Source organism: Lagopus leucura, unplaced genomic scaffold (assembly GCF_019238085.1).
Source record: "Lagopus leucura isolate 7727_CA_CO unplaced genomic scaffold, USGS_WTPT01 Super-Scaffold_810, whole genome shotgun sequence".
Lineage (NCBI taxonomy): Eukaryota > Metazoa > Chordata > Aves > Galliformes > Phasianidae > Lagopus > Lagopus leucura.
The window spans coordinates 7351011-7373030 of record NW_024962261.1 but is presented as its reverse complement, the minus strand read 5'-3'; the positions used below and the strand labels follow the sequence as shown (position 1 = coordinate 7373030).

Here is a 22020-nt window from a genome sequence, read left to right as displayed (position 1 = left end):
GATTAAATAGAAGCATTACATTGTTGTTCATCAATAATGACTGAGATCTCCTGGAGATAGAGACCAGCCCTTTCTTATTTAATTTTATTTGTTAAAGACTTAGAGCAGGTTTTTTAGACGTTTTCTATAGTTCTTGCATGAGAGACAACTGTGATATATGTATTCTACATAGAGCATATACAAAGCTGCCAAGTCACTGACAGATTTCCGTACTGGTGATTAAACAGGCCTTAATGTAACTAATGATGTGAAAATGGCTTTCCTTAGCGATAAGTAAATAAACATGTGACTCCTGTTTGAACATAAAGTTTGATGTCCTGAGCTGATAAGAAAGGAACAAGTTGAGTGACTTTCGGCAATCGATTTAGGTCTGGTCTTAACTGGTGGTAGTCTGTGTGGTGCTGTGTCTGCTTATTGTTGACTCAGTAAATCCCAAATGACAGTTATTCAACATGGTGATACCTAGTTGTCACAAACAGCTGTCTCAGCAACAACAAAAAAGACTACTAACTTGTTAAATAATTTTATTGCTCCTAATCAGAACTGATATGCAGAAAGGAATGAAGAAAATCAGTGTTTCAACTTCATGTACCTGCAGGGCTTCAGTTGGGAAATATGTAATTGTACATCACTGCACCAATCTGTTTCCTGTAAAGTGGTCTATGATCTGCTCAGAATGCCTTTAGGAGAAATTATGCTGAGCAACTACTGCCTCTGTGTGACTCTTGTTGGCATCTTGAATGAAGGAGGTTAGCTTAAAATCTGTTGCTTGTTACAAAGGCAACATCTTACTGAAACTTCTGGATGTCAGAGGTGGTTCCTTCCAAGTTCTAAAATAAGCAGGAAGAGTGAGGCTCTTCCTATTGAGTCATGCAGATCCTGCTGAGCTCACAGCCCAAGAGTAGCACGGACAACAGCCAGAAGACCTTGCCAGTCTTCAAGGGCAGGCAAGGAGTACTAGGAATGAGGTGCTGCTCTCTAAGGGCACACACATGCCCTTGTATGCATCAGTGGCTCTCAGGCCTTTCTCAGTGGGATCCCTTGTTGTAAACAGCATCATAACCTTGCGTTTTTGAGGGGAAGCTACACTCGGCTTCCCTCCTTCTGCTCATCTCTGTAGTAACCTAGTTCTTGAATCTGGTTTAGTTTGGGACCATCACTACCCCTTCCTCTCTGTCCTCCCATTTTTGAGTGTTACATACAACTTCAAAAGAATAAGTAATCATTTGCAAATCCTAAATGCAATTTCTGAAAGGAAAAAATACATTTCCACATTCTCCCACAAACTAAGCCAAATATTTTGTGTAAGTTAGGGAATGCTTATTTTCTTGTTCTTTTGTCACATGTTTAATAACAAACTAAATGACAAGCCTACATCTCAGGATCACATGGACTTACTCATTTTTCTGCAGTAATGCAAGGTGTTCGAATCTAGATGGTCCTGCTCCAGCAGGGTGGTTGGACTTAATGATTTTTCGATGTCCCTTCCAATCTCTGATTCTGTGATTCTGTGAAATGGTACTAGAAAGAATATGTGATATCCTTCCTTTCCATTCCCTACTAGTCACTAATGCTGCAGTGACAAGTGAAACTACTTGACTTATCCAGACTTGCATTCATCCTGAAAGAAGAAGAAACCAAAGAGAGAAAGGCAAAGAAGAAAGAGGGTGAAAGTGTCTGTGTTTGATTGTACAGAGCTGCAGTTTCCATCTCCAGTTATTTATTTACTTTTACAATGTTAACAAGAGAGAACAAGATTGGTAGCAAATGTTTATTGCAGCCTATAATACAAAGCATTAATTCTTTTTCTTTGTTGCTAAAAAGTGAATAATATCTGTTTTAAATACATTCTGTAACCTATTTCAGAACCTGACCATATGTCCTGACACACACCTAAATTAATGGTGGTAACTGGAATTAAAAGCAAAGCCAAAAGAACTGTTATAATTAGAATTTTAATTAGAGCTTGAATACAGAGATCCTAATCACTATGATGCAACAGTGAGTTTTGACAGATTTTGTGGTACTGTGAGATCTGAACTGAACTTTATGAGAACAATTCCGGTGCAGCACTTAATCTAAACTGTCAGGGAATGAAACTCTTGGTTCAGTATCTCTCTGACAGAGTGCACTGAACACCCACTGTGCCACTGCGCCAGCTCTCCAGATTATGTTTTGGAATGGAGCTTTTAGTGTAGGAGACATCTGCTGTAGCTTTAGGAACTTATGTTTTCTAATAGACAAAGAATAAAGAATTGTCTGTTCAAAGATAATATTTGAGTGGCTTATGTAATAAAGCCCAGCTGCTTTTTTCCTGATGTATAAGCTAAATAAAAGCTCACATCTGTTTGTATTACATGAAGCTTGCAAAAATAACAGATGTTTACCAGTAGAAATGCCTAGAAATCGCAACAAATACAAAAACAGTCAGAAAAGGGGAATCAATCCCATTAAATCAGCTTAACTGTTGCTTCTGCAGTAGTGGTACAATATTAGAAAAGCAGTGTTATTCAATTTACCATTTTAAATTAAATAAAGCAAAGAAAATAATTTGTCTTTATAGTTAGAAACTGAAACTTGCCAACATTCAGTTACTTATCAAAATGAATGCCCTGTGTTAGAAAGTTCAGAATTTTATTTCTGATTGTTAGATATGCATTTTTGGAGGGAGGGGTAAATTGTTAGAATTATTTTTATAAGCTAAAGTTGTTATGTAAATGAATTAAGTTCTGTTAGGACTAGTTACTTTATATTGGACAGGTTTATTCTATAAGAACAGAAAAGTTTTTACAAACTATGGGAAGTGCTAGTAAAATATCTGTAAGATAGGTTTAGGGCGGTTTTTTTTTGTTTGTTTGTTTGTTTTTTCTGGAGATGTTGTACTGGAATTAATCTGGAGAGTAATCATGATAATATAAGAAATCCACATTTAGATAATTTGTTATTAATTTTTCATATATGCAAAGTGATTAAATTATGTTAGCTGAGTTACGAATTAAACGTGTACCTTCTTAAATAGTTTTGACTATAACCTGTGAAAATATTTAAACTTTTTTCATACAGGAAAAATACAAAAAGAGGGAAATTCTGTATGATGGCTTCTTTTGGTCCTCACTCACTTTTGATCATTATAAGACTATCCTGTTTCACATATTTAGAAACACATTCCTAATGCTTAACTGTAGTAACAGAGAGACTAGTTAGAATAGAATAGAACTAGTTAGAATTGAAAACAGTTCTAAGATGTCACTAGCTCTATGTGTGACAAAAATTAGGCAAAGACTTTTCCTTTCTGTAGTTACCTGTAGTAAATTTTTCTTTTCTATCTTAGTGAAACCAGGTAAATCGGATGTGGTGGAGGTTTTTTTGTTTGTTTGTTTGTTTGTTGTTGTTTTTCCTAAATGAGATGCTTCAGATACCTGCATCAATCATAAATTTAATGACTAAGGCAATGGTCACAAGTTAGGTTCGTCAGTACTTTGTCAGAATTTACCACCCCTCAATAGAGATTATGTTTCTAAAATACTGACGGTGAAATACTGAATAATCACAGTTTCCAGTATCCTGCCAAAATAGCATGTTTATAAAGAAACCAGATTGTTTTGTTTAGAGAAGAACATTGTCAAACTCTTAAAATGTTATTTTTTATATCTGGTAATGTAAAAATATCATTAAATTCTTAAAATATTTCTCAACTCCATTGGAACGTAGGAGGTGAAAGCTCAAGGCCCTTATCTGCTTCAACTTCATCCCAGTGCTATTTTCTGAACAGATATTAGTTGAATTATTTATACATGGATTCAAATTAGTACTTCTTGGATATATTATGAACTTGACAATCTGTAGGCTTTGAGAGAAGGTCAAATAGGGATATAGTAGGTTGTGGTAGTTCTGTAGTAGTTCTGTGTGAGAACTCTAGTTTTGCAGCTGAAGTAAAGATGTTTCACATCTTGTCAAGGACCTTTATTTGGTCATTGTATGTCTGTAACACTTCAGCTATTTCCTTTCAGATGGAATTAATAAAGCTAACAGAAACTGAATTACCATTTTGGAGGGTGTGTTTCTCTTACTGAATGTGTGGTTTTACTAGGGTGAAAGATGCTCATTCTCAGTCCAGATGTGGCATTACTTCTGCTGTGCTCTTCATCATGATCTATGGACTATTCTACCTCCCAAGTTAGCCCAGGAGATTCTTACAGGTGTGCTAGAGCAATCTTTGGATGTGCTGTCCTCTAGATATTCCCAAGCCTGTCCTAGTTATAAGCGAACACCACAAATCAGGTAATAATTTTATATTTAATGCACACTTTTTAATGGCTAAAGTTCATACATTTCTGTTTTACACTGATGTGATTCAAGTTAGATGATAATAAACACAATGGAGGGGACAGACATATATTTTGAGGATCTTAATTGAATGGATTTTTGTATGTTCAAGTCCTGTGGTACTCTGCCAGTTAATATAAAGAGGCAGCCAATTGCTGAGTCAGAAATTTTCCAGATAGTAAATGTATTGTGTGTACACAGACAGTGTTTTGTAAAATTCAAGATTAAGTTCATTTATCATTACTTTATTCTTTCCATTTGATTTGAAAATACAAGGAGTATGTATACGCTCTTTTTATCGTAAATCTAAAATATTTTTTGTTATTTGTAATGTAGAAAGTAAGTTATTCCCATCTAATAGCACTGTCCTTTTAAGAAGACATTTCCATATTTTGCAAGTCTTCTGTTGGCTAGTTATTGTAAAATCTTTTTTTGTAATAGAGCTGCATATTTTCAGTTCAATGAGTTCTGAATTTCTACAGCTGGCACTGATGGAAGGTGCAATTTCAAGTACCTCCTATAATTCAGGAATTTTTGGTTATCAGAAGAGAACTCTCTTTAACTCAAATCTACCACTATTTTGATGCATCTAAGTAATACTATTTTCCCTTTTTCTTTCTACAGAATAGATATTGCAGCAATTTTGATGTCCACTGAAAATATGCTGTGGTCAGTTTGCAGCTCAGTCCAAGAATTTCTGAATCCACAGGAAGACAGAGATCTCAAGATCTATAAAATACATAGCCACTGCAATAATATGCTCTCTGTGCTAGCTATTTTAACTTCACCACTGAAAAATTTGTATGAGTGAGTATGAATTAAATATTCCATTTCAGACAAAATTTGTTCTTAAGCTTACATTGATATACTGGCAAGATGAGTGATTGTGTTGAAATACAAATGCAGTGAACACTGTTGAAACAATTTTATAACCTTTGTCTATTTTCTGATTTGGTCTTGAAGTCATCTTTATGACATTGTCTAAAGATCTGTTATGTCTCCTGGGATTATGTTACCTTTGGACCAAATCCTTAAATTGCACATTTTTCTGATTGATGACAACGCGGAAGATAATGCTGATTTTGAGATTTTGTTTCTTCTGTAAAACAAACAGTAAAATTTTATTGATTATTATTTACCCAAATTTACAACTTGCTTTTCAGAAAGGTTTTGTTAGAAACACTTTCATATTAAATTAAAAGCACTTACTATTATGGTGCTAAAGCCTTTGAAAAGATTTTGAAGGAATTAGTTGTTCATACAGTTGAGATATTTTGTCGTATTACTAGTTCCGCTTCACAGTGAGCTGTGTTCTGCTTTCATTCTATAATAAGTTTGTGAGTGCTAGAATTTAAAGGAACATAATTTACTTCAATTGTCATCTGATTACATGACCAATGAGTGTCAGCAAATCTTAAATATTTATTTTAAATAGTATTTAAAGAGTATTAAAAGAGTATGAAATTCCCATCTTTTTAAAGTGAAGTCTTCAGAAGTTGCAAATGCAAACAAAAACAGACATTGCTTGCTTGCACTGAAATTATGTCTGAGTCTTCCATTTGTTTTGTTCCTAAATATTCAGCTGTGAATTCTTGTGCAAGAGGCAATACAAAGAGAGATCACATGTTTAAAAAATAAAAAAGCCAAATTCCACTCAATTTGCTTTTATCCTATTATTTTAAATAAAAATATTCTTAATATTACTAGTGGAGAAGGGTGGAGACCTTCTGAATTTAAGCTTCTTTAACTGTCATATGTGAGCAATGTGGAACATGCAAAAATGGGCTTTATCTGAAATAACTCAGGCTCGTGTAAAGACTGCATTAGAGAATGTAACCAATGAACAGACTAATCTTACTGTGGCAAAAGTAATGGAGACAGCAGTAGACATTGTGTTAGTTGTAACTGCTTTCACTTAGTTTTATCATTCGACCATTTTCCTTTGTGAAAGTACTTAGGTTTATGGCCTAAAATAAGTAATTTGTGTAATCTGTCCCTCATAGCTATTCTAGTTTCCTTTGTTAATGTATATCTGTAATAATGATAAAAAATCTGTTCTCACATCCGAATTCATTGAGTTTCAGTGAAAGTGCCAATAAAGAGAATAAGGCACTATAGTTATGCTACGTATTAAGTACTTTGCACTTTTGTGGCTGTTGTCCATGTCTGTAGAGTGAGCATTAGTAAAGCCAGTGCACAGATGGAGCTGAACTTGACAAGGGATGTGAAGGATAACAAGAAGAGGTTCTACAGGTGCATAGGTAGACTGGCCAAGGAGAGTGTTCCCCCTCTGACAAAAGGTAATGGGGAGCTGGCTTCCTCAAATACAGAAAAAGCTGAGGTAGTCATTGAGTACTTTGCCTCAGTCTTCATAGGTGGTCAGGCTTCCCATCTGTGCCAGGACCCTGAACATCTAGGTCAGGGTGTGAGGAGTGGATTCTGTCCCACTGTGACAGTGAAAGATGTCCAAGACCTCCTCATGCAGTTGAATGTATATAAGTAGGTTCATGGAGCCGGATGATATCCATCATAAGGTTCTGAGAGAGATGGCTGATGTAGTTGCCAAACTGCTCTCCATCATATTTGAAAAATCATGGCTGTCTGTGAAGTTCTGGGTGACTGGAAAAAAGGGAAACGTTACTCCCATTTCTAAGAAAGGAAGAAAGGAAGACCTGGGGAACTACAGGCTGGTGAGCGTCACCTCTGAGAAGATTGTGGGGCATATCCTCCTAGAAGCTATGTTAAGGCACATACAAGGAAAAGAGGTAATCCGAGACAGCCAGCACAGCTTCTCCAAGGGCAGATCGTGCCTGACCATTCTGATGGCCTTCTATGATGGAGTGATGGCTTCAGTGGATGGGGGAAGGGCAGTGGATATCATCTTCCTGGACTTCTGCAAAGCCTTTGACGTGGTCCCTCACCACATCCTTCTCTGTAAATTGGAGAGTTGTGAATTTGAAGGATGGACTGTTCGGAGGGTTAAGCACTGGTTGGCTCGTCACAGCCAAAGGTTTGTGATTAATGGTTCACAGGTCATGGTGGAGGCCCTTAAGGGTCAGTCTTGGGACCAGTGCTCTTCAACATCTTCATGTTGCACTTGTTGACACAGACGATGTCATCAAGTGCACCCTCAGCAAGTTTGCAGACACCACCAAGCTCAACGGTGCAGTCGATACAGTGGAAAAAAGGGAAGCCATCCAGAGGGATTTGGACAGGCTGGAGAAGTAGGCCCATGAGAACCTGATGAGGTTCAATAAGGCCAAGTGCAGGGTGCTGCACTTGAGCTGGGGCAATCCCAGGTTTTTATACAAACTGATCTAGGGAAGATCTCCTTGAGAGCAGCCCTGCAGGGAAGGACTTGGAGATCCTGGTGCATGAGAAGCTGGACATGAGCCAGCAGTGCGTGTTTGCAGTCCGGAAGGCCAAATGTGTTATGGGCTGCATTGAAAAAGGAATGGCCAGCAGAGAGGAGGGGATTTTCCCCCTCTACTCAGCTTTTGTGAGGCCCCATTTGCAATACTGCATCCTGGACTGGGGCCCCAAGTACAAGAAAAACATGGAGCTCTTGGAAGGAGTCCAGAGGAGGGCCACTAAGATGACCAAAGACTGGAGAACCTGTCATATGTCGAACCCTCATATGCTAAGGACATATTCTATGCCCTTGCATAGAATGTCTTCTCTATATGGTAAGCATGCTTAGACTTGATCTTAAATTCACCTATGAATCTTGGGCCATCAGATTTTAGCACTCACACTTTTTGCGTGTAATTTTTCCCTCTGCCCTTTTTGTGACCTTTCTAAATTATAATAAAAAAATCACAAAAGGTATGGCTTGAAGGAGACCTTTAAAACCATCTCTTTTCAGCTCCCCTGCCATGGGCACAGATGCCTCCTTCTAAATCAGGTTTATCAAAGCCACATCCTACCTTCCAGTGAACACTTCCAGGAAGATCTCAAGGTCACGATCTGAACTGGGAGGAGCCATTGTCTCCCTTCAGTGTAGAGAGGCCTTGCAGAAAGATACAGGCTGGGCAGTCACCAACCACATGAAGTTTTAACAAGAACAATGGCTGAATTGTGCATCTGGAGCAGATCAACTCTGGCTATATTTACAGATGAGAGGACTGTACAGACTGTAGAGCAGCCTCGCAGAAAGGGAACTGTGTGTTTTGGATGACGGCAAGTTGTACGTAAGGCTGCAGTGTGCCCTGGAGCCCAAACAGCCAACTGTACCCTGGGGTGCAGCAGGCCCACTGCTGCCAACTGGGCGAGCGGAGGGTCTGAGGGTCTGAGTCCAGAGGGATTCAGTAAGAGATGGCATTGAAAGCTCTACTGATCTGAAGAGATCACGTTTTCTCACTCGTCTTGTCAGCTAGATAGGTAACATTGTCATTAAAGGAAAGTAAGCTTGTTAAGCAAAACTTTCCCATCGTGAACCTATGTTGCTGTTATCAATAACTACATTGTCTTTCAAGTGTTTTTCAGTAACTCCCAGAATAATCTCCAAAATTTTATCAGAACTAAAATGAGATTGAAGCAGTTCTGGTAATTACCAGAATCTAATTTCTTGCATTTCTTGAAAGTGAAGACATCGTTTGCCATCTTCCAGGGGACCTTTCTGGATTTCCAAGACTGTTTGGAAAATATTTGACAAAGATCTCACGATGACATCAGATCTTTCAGCTCTTTAATTGAAATGGCACCAAGTAGAAGACAATTATGAGGGCAGCTCTAAAAGTAATGTCTCATTTATGCTTTATTATGTTCATCCACAATATCAGAGGCATATGTTGGTGCTATGGCAGTAGAGGTTGAACCTTCCCAGCAATATTTGGTTATGTTTTGTTGCCATGCAACAGATGACAGCAAAGGGGCAGTTTGACAGAATGGAGTCTGATATGGAAGTGTGCATGGAGCAAAGGTTGTCATTTAATTCCTCCATACAGAAAAAATGGCACCCACTAACATATATCAGCACTTGCTAAAAGTTGATGTAGACCAAACAGTGTATGTGAGCAGAGAGAGATGGTGGTGCGTTTCAGCAGTAGTAACAGCTATGTGAAAGACAAGCCACAGTCCAGACAGCCATTCAGAGCCATCACACCACACAATGAAGAGCGTCTCAATCAGCTCATCCATGCAAATCAGCTAATGGTGATGCGCATGTTAAAAAATAATGTTTTGTAGCTGATAATTCCCTCTATCAAATAGTGTCATTTTGCTCTTTGTATTTGTTGTAGCTTTCATGGAAATAAATAGGAAGCACTACTTTCAGAGCAACTTTTGTACTTCACTTTACTTGCTATGCTCCTCCTAAGGCAGCTTAGTGTACAGTTTATGTTATTTTTAATGAGACTGCACTGTTGTATCATACTCAACACTCTAAAGGCCATAAACCCCAGGTTCATATGTGAAGTTACTCAGTTAATGCCTAGTATCAGCTATTAGTATTCTGTTGCTGGAGGAAAAAGATGCATATTATCTCAGTGAACTCTGTGAGTTTTCTGTTGGCCCTGTAATCGTCTGTTCAGAACTTTATTTCTTAAACTACCTTATCATTTCACTCCAGTTTAGCATCATCTGCAAATGTTCTAAATGTGTATTCTGTATACCCACATCTGTCCATGTTGTTCAGGAAGCTGTTGAGCAATAGTGACATCCAGAATATGGTTCTAAAACCTACCGGGTGTAACTATTTTCTTGCTACTGATCCAAATTTCTGAAAAAAAAAAAGAGGATTTAGTCCTTCACCATGCACACAAAGTCATTATTAATTATTCAGATAAAGTATTTGGTCTTTTTGGATCAAAACTTTCAACACTATTTCTCTGTTTTGCAGGAGAATTCAACACAGTTCTTCTTCCCTATTTTTTCTGCTAGAATTAAATTATCTATTAGAAAGCAAGCTTCCTTCTGCAGCAGATTGAGTTACTCAAGTTGAAGCAGATTTATCTTTCTTGTGCTTTTTTAATATTCATTTGTCTTAGGACACTACATTTTTTCTGTTTGTGAAGATCTGATAAAGCAAGGTGGATTCTGCTTTTTATGGTTTTTTTGTTACAAATTATTATATCTTATTTTTTCAACTAGAAATCAGGTCAGTGATGCAAATTATGGAAGAAGAATGTAGTGGTTCTATTGGTAAAATTGCAATCTTCTGAGTAAAAGTATCTGTCATTCAGTATAAAAACTGATATAAATAAATAATAAACTAATATAAAATATAAATATATAAATATATTATATATAAAAATATATAAAATATAAATATAAAAACTAATATAAAATATTATTTATAATTTTAACATGTGAGTTACAGTTCATGAGGTTGTTTCTTAGTCTTGTTTTTTCCTTATAAAGAACTAAATTCTTCAAAGTCTGTAAGCAATGTGATGTACCTTGTTGGCATTTCATTATTTTACGCCCACACTGAGGTTTAAAAGATCATTTATCACCTTGTCATACTCTACAGAACAACAAAACTACTGTAACTTGGAATCTTGGCATGGTATTAAATACTTTCACAGGTGCTATCCACTGCTTTGAGACTATTTAGACAGCTTCTTTAACATATCTTGTAGTCAAAACAAATTTCTTACTACCTATTATTATACTTCTGCCAGAATAGTAGTTGAATTAAGCTGTCTGGCACAGAGCTGATTCTGCTTTCCTGGCAAGAACTGCATAGCCAGCAGTGGACACTGAGTATTGCTGGCACCAAGGATTGTTTTATTATCACTAGACGCTTCATTTTTTTTATAGTATTTGAAGATACTCTAAATTTTAAAAAGCATTTAAAGCTATTACATTTTCTCCACATCAGTTTCAAAGTTCATAGAGGTTTTGCTGTATGCCTCAGAATCTGCCCTGAGGCTTGTCCTCATGTCTCAGCTAAGAAACCATACTTCACAAACTGCATTAGACCAAAAGCTAAAACATTTCATGCAGTATCGGAAGACAAGTATCTGTCATTCTTTCCTGTAGGAACATCTTGTAGCTGTGTCTTTTGCTATGTTTTGAGAAATACTGCGGAGGATAACACAAGGTTACGTTTTTCTGGAATATTCTCAGATTGTTGAAATTACTATCTTTAATTATTTTCAGTCTAAGTACTCCCTTCATTATGATCTCTGATTTATTTTGTCTTCTATTATTCTTGAATTCACAAAGAACAAAAATTTACTATATGCTAACCTTTGTGGTCTGATATTGCTTATCTGAGATCATTTAAAAGTCGTACTTGCTTTAATTAATCAGAAAAAGTAGTATCCAAATAAATTACCCTATATTTTGTGTGAGTTCAGAAGCTGGTGAAGGAGTTCAGACAGTTGTACACATGTTTTTATTACTGAATAGTGCAATTTTCACTCTTCTTTCAACTGGAGTCACATAGGCAAGCCTTCACAGGCATTGTAACTGTACTTCTTAACTACTTACATGAAACTGTGAAGAGATAAAAAGCAATTTTAAATAGTAAAATTATGAAAATCATATGCTGTCAAAGCTGCTATGATATAGCGCCCTATAAGAAAATGAAGATCTTACATTTTAGATGTAATCCTGAAGGTTGTATTCCAATTTATTTCTGGTCTACCTCCAGTTTTGAGTGTTTAGATCTACTCTCATTGCTCCTGTGTTATGGCAGTGGCTTTTTTTTATGTCATATATAAAGATACTCCTATCCTGAGAAAATCTTCTTATCTCTTTTTTAGGTATTTTTAAGTGTTTTCTACTGTTGTTGTAGCAGAAAGAATTCTTAATGAAAATTGGGAATGAAGCAGAATCACTTCAGAAAGGAAAGCAAATAAGTTTTGTAGCACTGGCATTTTTGAAGATAGTTACCTTTCTTACATCATTTGAAAAGTCTCAGCTATCATACCTAAAGATATAATTGTTAGAAAAGGAAAGTTATTGGGATGAAATATTCTCATTCAAGCAAGTTGAAAAGCAAGATGCAAAATAAGTGGCAATTGATTATGGCTAATGGAAGATAGATGTAAGGAATTACACCTCTTCTGCTGAAATTGTACTTGGCATAAATGAGAATGAAAAAAGAAGATGCCAAGGAGCATCCATTTATATCATTTATCATTTAATCCTAGCAGTTGCTACAGAGTTCTACCAATACTATTTGTACTATTGTTACTTTTTATTCTTGTATTATTTTATACCTAAATCATACAATTATAGAATCACCAAGGTTAGAAAAGACCTACAAGATCATCCAGTCCAACTGTCCACCAACAGTACTCACTAAACCATGTCCTTCAACACAATGTCTAAATATCCCTTGAACACCTCCAGGATTGGTGACTCCATCACCTCCCTGGGCAGCCCATTCCACTGCCTGACCACTCTTTCAGAAAAGCAGTATTTCCTAACATCCAGCCTGAATCTTACCTGGTGCAGCTTGAAGCCATTCCCTTTAGTCCTGTCACCAGTCCAGTTACACAAGAGAAGAGGCCGACCCCCAGCTCACTACAACTCCCTTCAGGTAGTTATGAAGAGCAATGAGGTCTCCCCTGAGCCTCCTCTTCTCCAGGCTGAACAACCCCAGCTCCTTCTGCCACTCCCCATAAGACCTGTGCTCCAAACCCCGCACCAGCTTTGCTGCCCATCTCTGGACAGGCTCCAGGGCTTCAATGTCTTTCTTATAGTGAAGGGCCCAAAACCAAACACAGTACTTGAGATATGTCCTCACCATGGCTGAATACAAAGGTACAATTGCTTCTGTGCTCCTGCTAGCAACAGTATTTTTGGTATAAGTCAGAATGCCATTGCCCTTCTTGGCCACCTGGGCACACTGCTGGCTCATGTTCAGCCGAGCATCAACCAGCAGCACCCCTGGGTCTGTTCCACATCTGACTTAGTCCTCTCACACTCTTTATGTAAGAGCAGTAATGGAGTAGAAGTGACGTAAAACTAGCTTAACTACTTTTTCAGCAGTCGTTAAATTTGAAAACTGCAGATTTTTCAACCACTATTCTATATCTTTTCAGCCACTGAAGAAGATGGAGGAGATGAAAATCTTGATTTTTTTTTTCAGTCTATGTCAACTTGCATGCTATACAGAAGATAACCATTTCATTTCAAAAGATATTTTACTTTCATTTATGAGAAAAGTATTGATAATCTGATACACATATTTTGAACAGAGAAAAGGGCAATAGAAAGGAATTATTCTTCCAAAGCTATTTCCAGTTTTCCATGTAATTCAGAAATATTTGTGGTTTTTTTTCAGGACTTTTGTGAACAATTCTGGAGAACATCTTCCTCATGTTTTTTCTGAAGGCTTTTATCATCCATTACGTTGGTTATTTTGCATACCATCATCCAGTCCTTCCTTACCAAAGTAAGTATCAAAAGTTGTTTGTAAAAGAACTACCAGATAGTCAAGTTAATCAAATACTTTCAAAAAAATTATATGTGAATGCATGTCTAGTTGATATTCTGATGAAACAACGCATAAGCATTTTTTGAAATTCTTTACAGATTTCTCTAGTCTTTGAAATAAAGAATATAAGAATTTTCTCATTGAAAGCAGTGCACAGTGTAGTCTTTTTGCCCATGTGCTCATTGTGTTTGATATTTGAATTATGTTTAAGGTTTTCTTGCATAAAAAGTATATAGCAGTATAGTAGTTCAGCATAGGTGCAGTTCTCAAAGAATTAGAATTAAAGGAGAGATAAAGAATGTATTTCACTTGTGATTGCTAGTTAAAAAAAGGTCTGATATATAAAATATCACATTGAAATATATACTTTTTGATAGTAGTTGATATTTTGGGGGTGATTACTGCATGATTGGAGAAAAATGCTTACTTTCTTCTTCTGTGTCACTGTGAGTAATGACAAGTTACATATGAGACATATGCTACCAGCTGTGCTGTCATTCCCTTTCTAATTTTGAATTTAAAGCACTCCCACACCAGTTTAGATCCTCTTCAAAACCCTTCACCTCCTCCTCCTCTTCAAAAGTTATTTCCTGAGAGATTTTCACTTTCCATTTTCATGAAAAGCTGCTTTTGTGAGTTGTATTTCTGTTTTCTGAGAAAGTATCTTTATGTTATAGAGGAATATGTTATCAAGTGAAAGGTGACTTACTGAAGACCTATGTGCTGTGGATTTATTACTTTTTATCTTGTATCATCCCCATTACAGTATTTACCCCATACTATGTAGCATATTCTATTTACTTTCCATAACCCTCTCCCTTAGTTTCATTTCAATGATACTGCTGGTTTTTTTTTCGCTCGTGCCTCTGATACTCAGTGAACAAGATGCAATAGATGGTGTGACTGAGTCTAAGATGTATGACTGACTGACCAAAAGACCAGACAGACTTTGATATTAACAGAGATTAGCTGAATTAAAACCGTGTACTTTTCTGCGCTGAAAGTAGTAGTTTAAGTTTTTCTAGGTCTTGAAAGATAATGTATTTGTGGAATTTCTGCCTTTTAATCAAATTTCAGTGAAATTAGCCAGTGATTTTGTAATTCTTGCATAGGTAGAGAGTAAGGAGAAGGGAGGATGTAGGGGAGAGGTTGGCATGAATCACTTAAAGATATATCACTTAAAGATACATCACTTAAAGAGATATGTACTCTATTTCTGAGAATTAAAGACTCTTTTTTTTTTTTTTTTTTTTCATCCTCTAATCCAAAGCCAGTGTTCTGAATTCAAATTTTAGTTTGTATTGCAAATTTTGGAATATGACATTACAAGACATTATCGTCTGCTGCACTGAGGTATCTAAACATAATGCAGGTACCATTTCACTCTTTGAGATTTCTCTTTTTTGAGATGGAATTACAATTTTACAGGAGCTGTTCAGGACAGATTTATCATTAATAAATAGCAAAAAAGGATTCTGGACTTATCCAGGGTTTGTGTATTTTCTCAGGATGAAGGGTGAAAAGACATACATCTTTCTGATCCCCAAGGTGTCTTCTCTGTCAAGTTTATATGGGAAAATGAGGAGTCCAAAAGAAAGTACTTATCTGAGAATTTACAGTTAGCATGCCTATGTGAAGGCAGTCCATGTATGTGAACAGTCTTGATGAACTGTGATGGTAAAAATATTTAACATCACCTATTAACAACACACCTTTCAGCTGCTTAGAAAAAAAAGCAATGAAATAATCTGTATGCTAAGTAATTTTGGGCAGTGTGTCCTGAGGTGCTGTGATTTGTTACTGGTTTTACACACTGCATATGGAAGACTTTTTCTTGAAATATTACATTTAGAATATCAACAAGATCCATTATGGTTACATATTGCAGATAGTGGAAGCTGATTCTTCATAGGTTGTTTTATATTCCTTCTTTCTACTTTCTGAATAAAAGTATTCACTGCGTAGAACGATATTGAAAACAGAGGCTATTGTGTACCTCCCAGCTGTGGGCGCCTAATTTTTTTTTATCCAAATTCCAAGGATTCTAACATGGCACAAAATTATTTGCTCTTTCTAGGCTTGTTATTTCAGGACAAAGTACTACAAGTTTTTGAAATAATTTTGTTTACAAATTCACTACTTAATCATTTTTATGCATTAGTTCTCATATACTGCGATGGTTACAGTCTATTTTGCTTAATCTACTTGACTGACATTTTTTTAATGTGAAGTAGAGTTAATCTTTGTTTGCCTAATGTAATGTTGATCTTATCACTTAAGGCATTCTTTTTTCCGTCTTGTATACTAAGATGATATAGTTGATTATCAAACTAAAGGATTACTGATTATAATTTATATTACAGTTCCTTTAGTGGTAATTGTGATTCCTTCTTTGCTTCATTTGGGATTCATAATCATATCATTTGCAAATGAGAGTTCTGTTTTTTTTTTCTACTGTACAAAACTGAACATTTCTATGTGATATTTATATGTACTTCACCTTTTGTCACTTTTTTTGAGGCTAGTCTTATTTTCACTAGTAATGAGCTATGAAGATGGGAGAACATATGCCTCTCCATATGCGCGTTACAAAACTTCTCAGTGCATTTATTGGTGCTAGCTTCATGACTGTAGGGAATGTCTGCTATATTTTATTTTTCCTCCAAGTGAGTCACACCATTGTACATTTCAATTTGCAAAAGGCTTGTAGAGCCAAGAATGGGTGTATATTACAACATGATAACTTCCCATCTGGTCAATGACAGACAAGTTTTATTTCAACTCAAATATTCTAAAAATGGCATTTATTTCTGAATTCATTTAAAATATTATCCATCATTAATTTAGTTGACCAAAGCTGTTCCTTTTCTTATGTTTTGAAGGCAGTAACTGACCTTACTGTATTTCATACCATTGCATTCAAGGAAGAAGATAAATGAAATTAAACTGGCCCATATAATTTAACTGATTATCTGAAATGTTGAGTTCCAGGCAGAGCACTAAAATTGGTGAATACTTTGTATTTAAATTGTGGTTACAAACAACTGTGTTGTTCTTAAAAAGCAGTAGGGTATATGTACATATGACTAATCTTGAGTTTGATTACAATATATGTTTTAAATTTGAAAAAGTTATTTTGGCTGCAAGTTCTATCAAGATTTAAATGCATAATGTACATAATTTTGATAAATATTATTAGAATCCAATACATGCTTATGTGCAAAAATATCATTGTCAAAAAACCAGTAGGATCAAGGATTATATCTAATATACCAGATGAAAATTTAAAAAAATATGTACATGAGTTTTAATGCCATGTATGTTGCTTATCTACTCATGTGGATCAGGTTTACTGTTAAAATCCCAAAGGCCAATCTACGTAAAATTGTCTTTTAATTAAATGATTATTACATTATTAACTATATAAACAATATATTTATATATACATATATTAACTATAAAACTATAACTAGTTTTAGTGTAATAGTGTGATATAGAGGTCCTGCTGCAAAGTGCCTTTATGGAATTATGGTTTTCTTAGATTGCCTCAAGGTTGCCTTGCAAGATCTATGAGTTTACACTGTATATGGAAGATTTTCTTTCCTGAAATATTGCATTTAAATTACCAACAAGACATATTTCTGTCAATGGAAGCATAGATGTGACAGACTAAACCACTTAAGTATGTTAACTGACATTTTCTTTTCCAGGTCTTGTTGAATTGTATTAAATATGCTGTCTATACAACAACCTTGAATGAACAGTGGAGTTTTTGTGGGGTCATCTATACTTTTTTCAAACTGAGTTGTGTGATGGCATGCTTGTCCTGCTCAGATGGTCACAGAAATGTGAAATATAAAATAGCCACATAACCCAAATTTTAGTTTTATCCAAATAGTTGCATAGAAATGATACATAGAGTACACGTCCAGATGAATATTAATCTTTTCTAATAGGAAAACGTAGCTCCTAAGAAAGAAGGCTAGTATTGAAGGTACTGTGTGTGTACTGGCAGATAATGTTTATGTATGCATAGTTTATGCGCTGAGACATATGTAGTTTTTACACTGGTGTGTGTAAAATTTATGTGCATAAGTGCTTACATATGCAGTGGATAAACTTTCGAAGTTAGCAACTATTGTTGTATAAACTTACAGCCAAAATGAATAAATAGGATAGCTAAACATCAATCAGAATGAAATTTTTTAAACCTTACAAATCTTTTATATAAATGTGAAAGCCGTTTGTGTGTCAGCTAATAAGGGGCAAAGGCTTTCCTGGAAAAAAATTACTCACAACTCGATTTTGAAAAATTCTTTTTAAAAATGTCTGAAGAATAGAATAGAAAGTACAATAATCTAAGGGATTCCTTAAATGCTAATGCATTCTTTCTCACATCCCTGTGCTGGCAAAGAAGTAAACCAGCCAATCTAATATTTCAGGTGTATTCTTTATGATGTGTATGAGTTGGTCAGTGCAGAGCAGAATCTTGCAGACCTTTGAGCATTCTCTCTGTTTTTTAATTAACAGATTCATATCCTTAATTTAGGATACTTTAGAGCAATAAACAATTAACATGATAGTAAATTAAAGAATAATAGCCTTAGATTTATTGAAGCACAAAAAAATCCTTTTTGCCTAGTGGAACAAGGCTGTACATGTTTCCATGAAAGAGATAAGTGAAGTTCCTTTATATCAGTTATAACTTTGGCAGACTACCAAATGTTAATTTGCTTTTAGCTAGTTGAGATTAAATGTAATTCCTTCCCTGAGCTGCCTTAAAGTAAGCAATCATGAAAGCATTTTCAGACTAATCTGGGAGGAATTGACATTTAAGGGAGTTAGCATTACATCTGCACTTTAAGGATATTAATTTCATAGATAAATTAACTACATTATGCTGTTTTTATCTTGCATTTTGAAAGGAGTCCATCAGCCAGAGAAATGGCAGCCCAAGGTCAACTGAAACTGCTCTTATCCCAGCCATACTGTAATTTGAACTTGCTCTTGGAAACCTTGCTGTATAATGATTGTCTCTTGGTGAGAATTTTACTGAAAAGTTCAAGTAAGTACTTATGCTGCTGATCTTTACAAGAATATCACTGAGAAACACAAATTCATTTTTAACTACTCAAATATTTTCAGATACCAGTTACCAGTTGGACAGTTCTCGAGAAAGTAAAGAAAAGGAAAGGTTTATTGCTTTTTTAATGAGATTTCTTTTTTGTCAATTTGAGTATTCATAATTTCAAAGCAGACTACAATTTGATAAACTGATATCATGAATGCAAAGGAGTCTAAGTGAAATTGAACTTAACAGAACGTTGATACCACAACTGTTTTATGCAGATTTTTAAAGGTGAGGATTAATATTCTGAAAGATCACCCTCAAAATTATTTTTCTACAGTGAAAAGCTTCTTAGAGGTTTTGTTTGTGCTGTATGTTTGTCACTGTAGGTATTATGGCGGTATATTTATGTCCTTCCCCTGTTAATACTATCATTAATGTTGTTATGGAAATAGGACAAAGAAAATAATTGTTCCTTATATTTCTACTAGTTGTTGTTTGAAACATAAAACTTTATCACATCTTTCCTCCTAATAGCTTTTACATCAAATGATCAGATCATTGAAAAGTTAGTGGAATAATCACCCATTTGACAAAATTTTGCATCAATATTGAATTAATCTATATCAGTTGCAGTCTTTCTTTAGCAAAATAATTTTCCTTACATGTCAAACTATGAAATCACATAATAGTATGTAACAATTTAATTATTTTGTTTTAGGGTGGTCTAACATTTCTCAGGGATACAACGTTATTTCCAATTATGTAATGCATCTTATTAAGAGCTACACTGCATTCACTTGCCCATTGAAGTGCCTGTCATATTTTACAAAGACTGAAGAATTTTTTTATCAGAATCGTATTCTTATCCTACTGTTATACAGTACTGAATTTCACTGGCTGCTTAAATTAGAATGAAGGATCAAGTGACAGTATGGGTTTTCGTCTACTTACTGGCCAACTTCTTGAGCTGCAGTGAAATATATATTGCTATGAGTTAGAAAATGTGCCATTTACGCAGACTTTATTAACATAATTTCAGTATTGATATGATTAAAATTTCAATTTAGATAAAGTTGAAACCTGCAATCATCCATATCTTCTAAATTAATTTCAATAAGGTTAATTATATAATGTTAAAATGATTATAGTTTTTATTCCTTCTCCTATGCAACAGCTTAACTGATGATAGATAAGCTAAAATTTTTGATACTGTGATCTGTTATATAATACAAGAAAAGTCAGTCTAGTAAGCTATACCTAGATACTAGTAATGACAGTTTAGGATTCTTTTGTTCTGTAAGATAAAAGGCTTCCAGAGTTATGTACTCATCAACAGTAAAATGTTGCAATGCTTAATATTATGCATAAAAACATAAGAAGTTCAGTACTTAATAGCTTTTGAGTGACTTGCCATGCTGATAACAAAACTCCATGATCTTTATCTTGATTATTTTTTGAACTGGAAAGGCATTTTCACTTTCTTTTCCTGAGGTCAGGAATAACATTTTCCTTCCTACGGTATGGAGTACTGTTGAGAGTTTAGGGCATTTTAGGGCATACACGGATGCATCATTTAATGTTGATAAATCGTGTAAATGGATTATTGTATTTGTTGAAGCCACTGAAACTGGATATGCAAAGATAAGCAATGCCTCCTGCTTTAATTATGTTGGTCTACAACATCAGAGCTGTATGCTGATGGTATGCCAGTAAAGGTTGAACCTTCCCACCAATATTTGGTTACATTTTTTTGCCATGCGAGAGATGGCAGCACACGGGCAGTCTAACAAAATGGTGTCTGACATGGAAATGTGGATGAAGCATAGGTGTGCCCCTGGATTCCTCCACGTGGATAAAATGACACCCAAAGACATTCACTGACATTTGCTGAACGTTGGTGGAGACCAAACAATGTACGTGAGCACTGTGAAGTGGTGAGTGGTGCAGTTCAGCAATGTGAAAGACCAGCTACAATCTGGAGGGCCATTCACAGCTGTCACACCACAACGTGAACAATGTCACTGTCAGCTAATCTGTACAAATTGGTGGATTATGACCAGGGAATTTTGTATGGATCTGAATATCAGCTTCAGTGCATTGGAAATGATTGTGGCAGCAGTGGAAATCATAGTTTATACTAGGCAAGTTCCACGTATGTCCACACAGGAGAAAGAACACCATATGAAGTTTGTCAGGACCTATTGAACGAGTACAAGGCTGAAGGTGACAATTTCCTGGATTGAACCGTTACTGGAGAACATGGTGTCACCACTACAAGCCAGAGTCAAAACAGCCGTCCATGGAGTGGTGACGTGAATTCCCCATCAAAGAAAAAAGTTCAGGATTCAGCCTGCAGAGAGTAAAACGATGTGCATTTTCTTTTGGCATAGGAATGGGGTGATCCTTCTGGATTTACTGCTACCTGGACAAACCATCAACTCTGACCGCTGTATCATGAGCTTGACCAAGCTACAGAGTAGAATTTCCAGAATCAGGCCAGTGAAGACAGCCTTTCATTTGCAACATGATAATACCAGGGCCCAACTCCAGTTTGAAGACGATGGAGCACACTGGCAATCTTGGCTGGACTCTTCTACTACACCCTCTATATAGTCTAGATTTGGCACCTTCTGGCTTCTATCTGTTCATGCTAAAGGACTGGTGGACTGCAGTCCAGTGATGGACTGTGTGGGCAACAGTTGCCATCATACCAGCTGTGAAACAGTGGTTCAGATCATGTGGTGCACAATTTTACAAGGATGGCATGCAGGCTCTTGCTCGTTGGAGTTCAAAATGCATATGTAGTGGTGGTGACTTTCTTGAAAAATAGTGTTTTGCAGCTGGCAGTTTGCTCTGTCATATAGTGTTATTGTGCTCTTTGTAGTATTTTCTATAGAAATAAATAGGAGACATTACCTTCAGAGAAACCTACTTAAAATATACATAAAAGTGGGATGCTCCTCATAAATAAAATTACCACATCAAACATATATAAAGTGATAAATCAAGATACCCTAAATTGAATCTCTTATTTGTGTCCAGTGAGTATAATCACTAGGGAAAGAGGACCTTTACAAAAGTAGCTGAAAAATTGGATTTGGATACTGGACCTCTGTCAACGGTTTACGGGCTGGTTTGGCCCGGTTCCGTGACGAGCGGGGCGGAGGGATCCGCAGATCCGTGCCTCCGGAAAAAAAGGAAACAGGAGACCCCAAAATAATTAAAACAG

General features: G+C 36.0%; 1 protein-coding gene across 4 annotated transcripts in view; it reads left to right on the top strand.

Moving 5' to 3' along the window:
* KIAA0825 (KIAA0825 ortholog) overlaps window positions 1-22020 on the top strand; it is a 227978-nt gene that overhangs the window by 79929 nt on the left and 126029 nt on the right. For all 4 annotated transcript variants that reach the window (XR_006177965.1, XM_042866314.1, XM_042866316.1 and 1 more), the window contains 4 exons: window positions 4091-4281; window positions 4951-5133; window positions 13568-13678; window positions 18646-18785. Coding sequence is in view for 3 of the 4 variants with exons in the window: in XM_042866314.1 (XP_042722248.1) it covers window positions 4091-4281; window positions 4951-5133; window positions 13568-13678; window positions 18646-18785 (625 nt within the window). In the remaining variant the exon portion in view is untranslated. The remainder of the gene's footprint in view (window positions 1-4090; window positions 4282-4950; window positions 5134-13567; window positions 13679-18645; window positions 18786-22020) is intronic.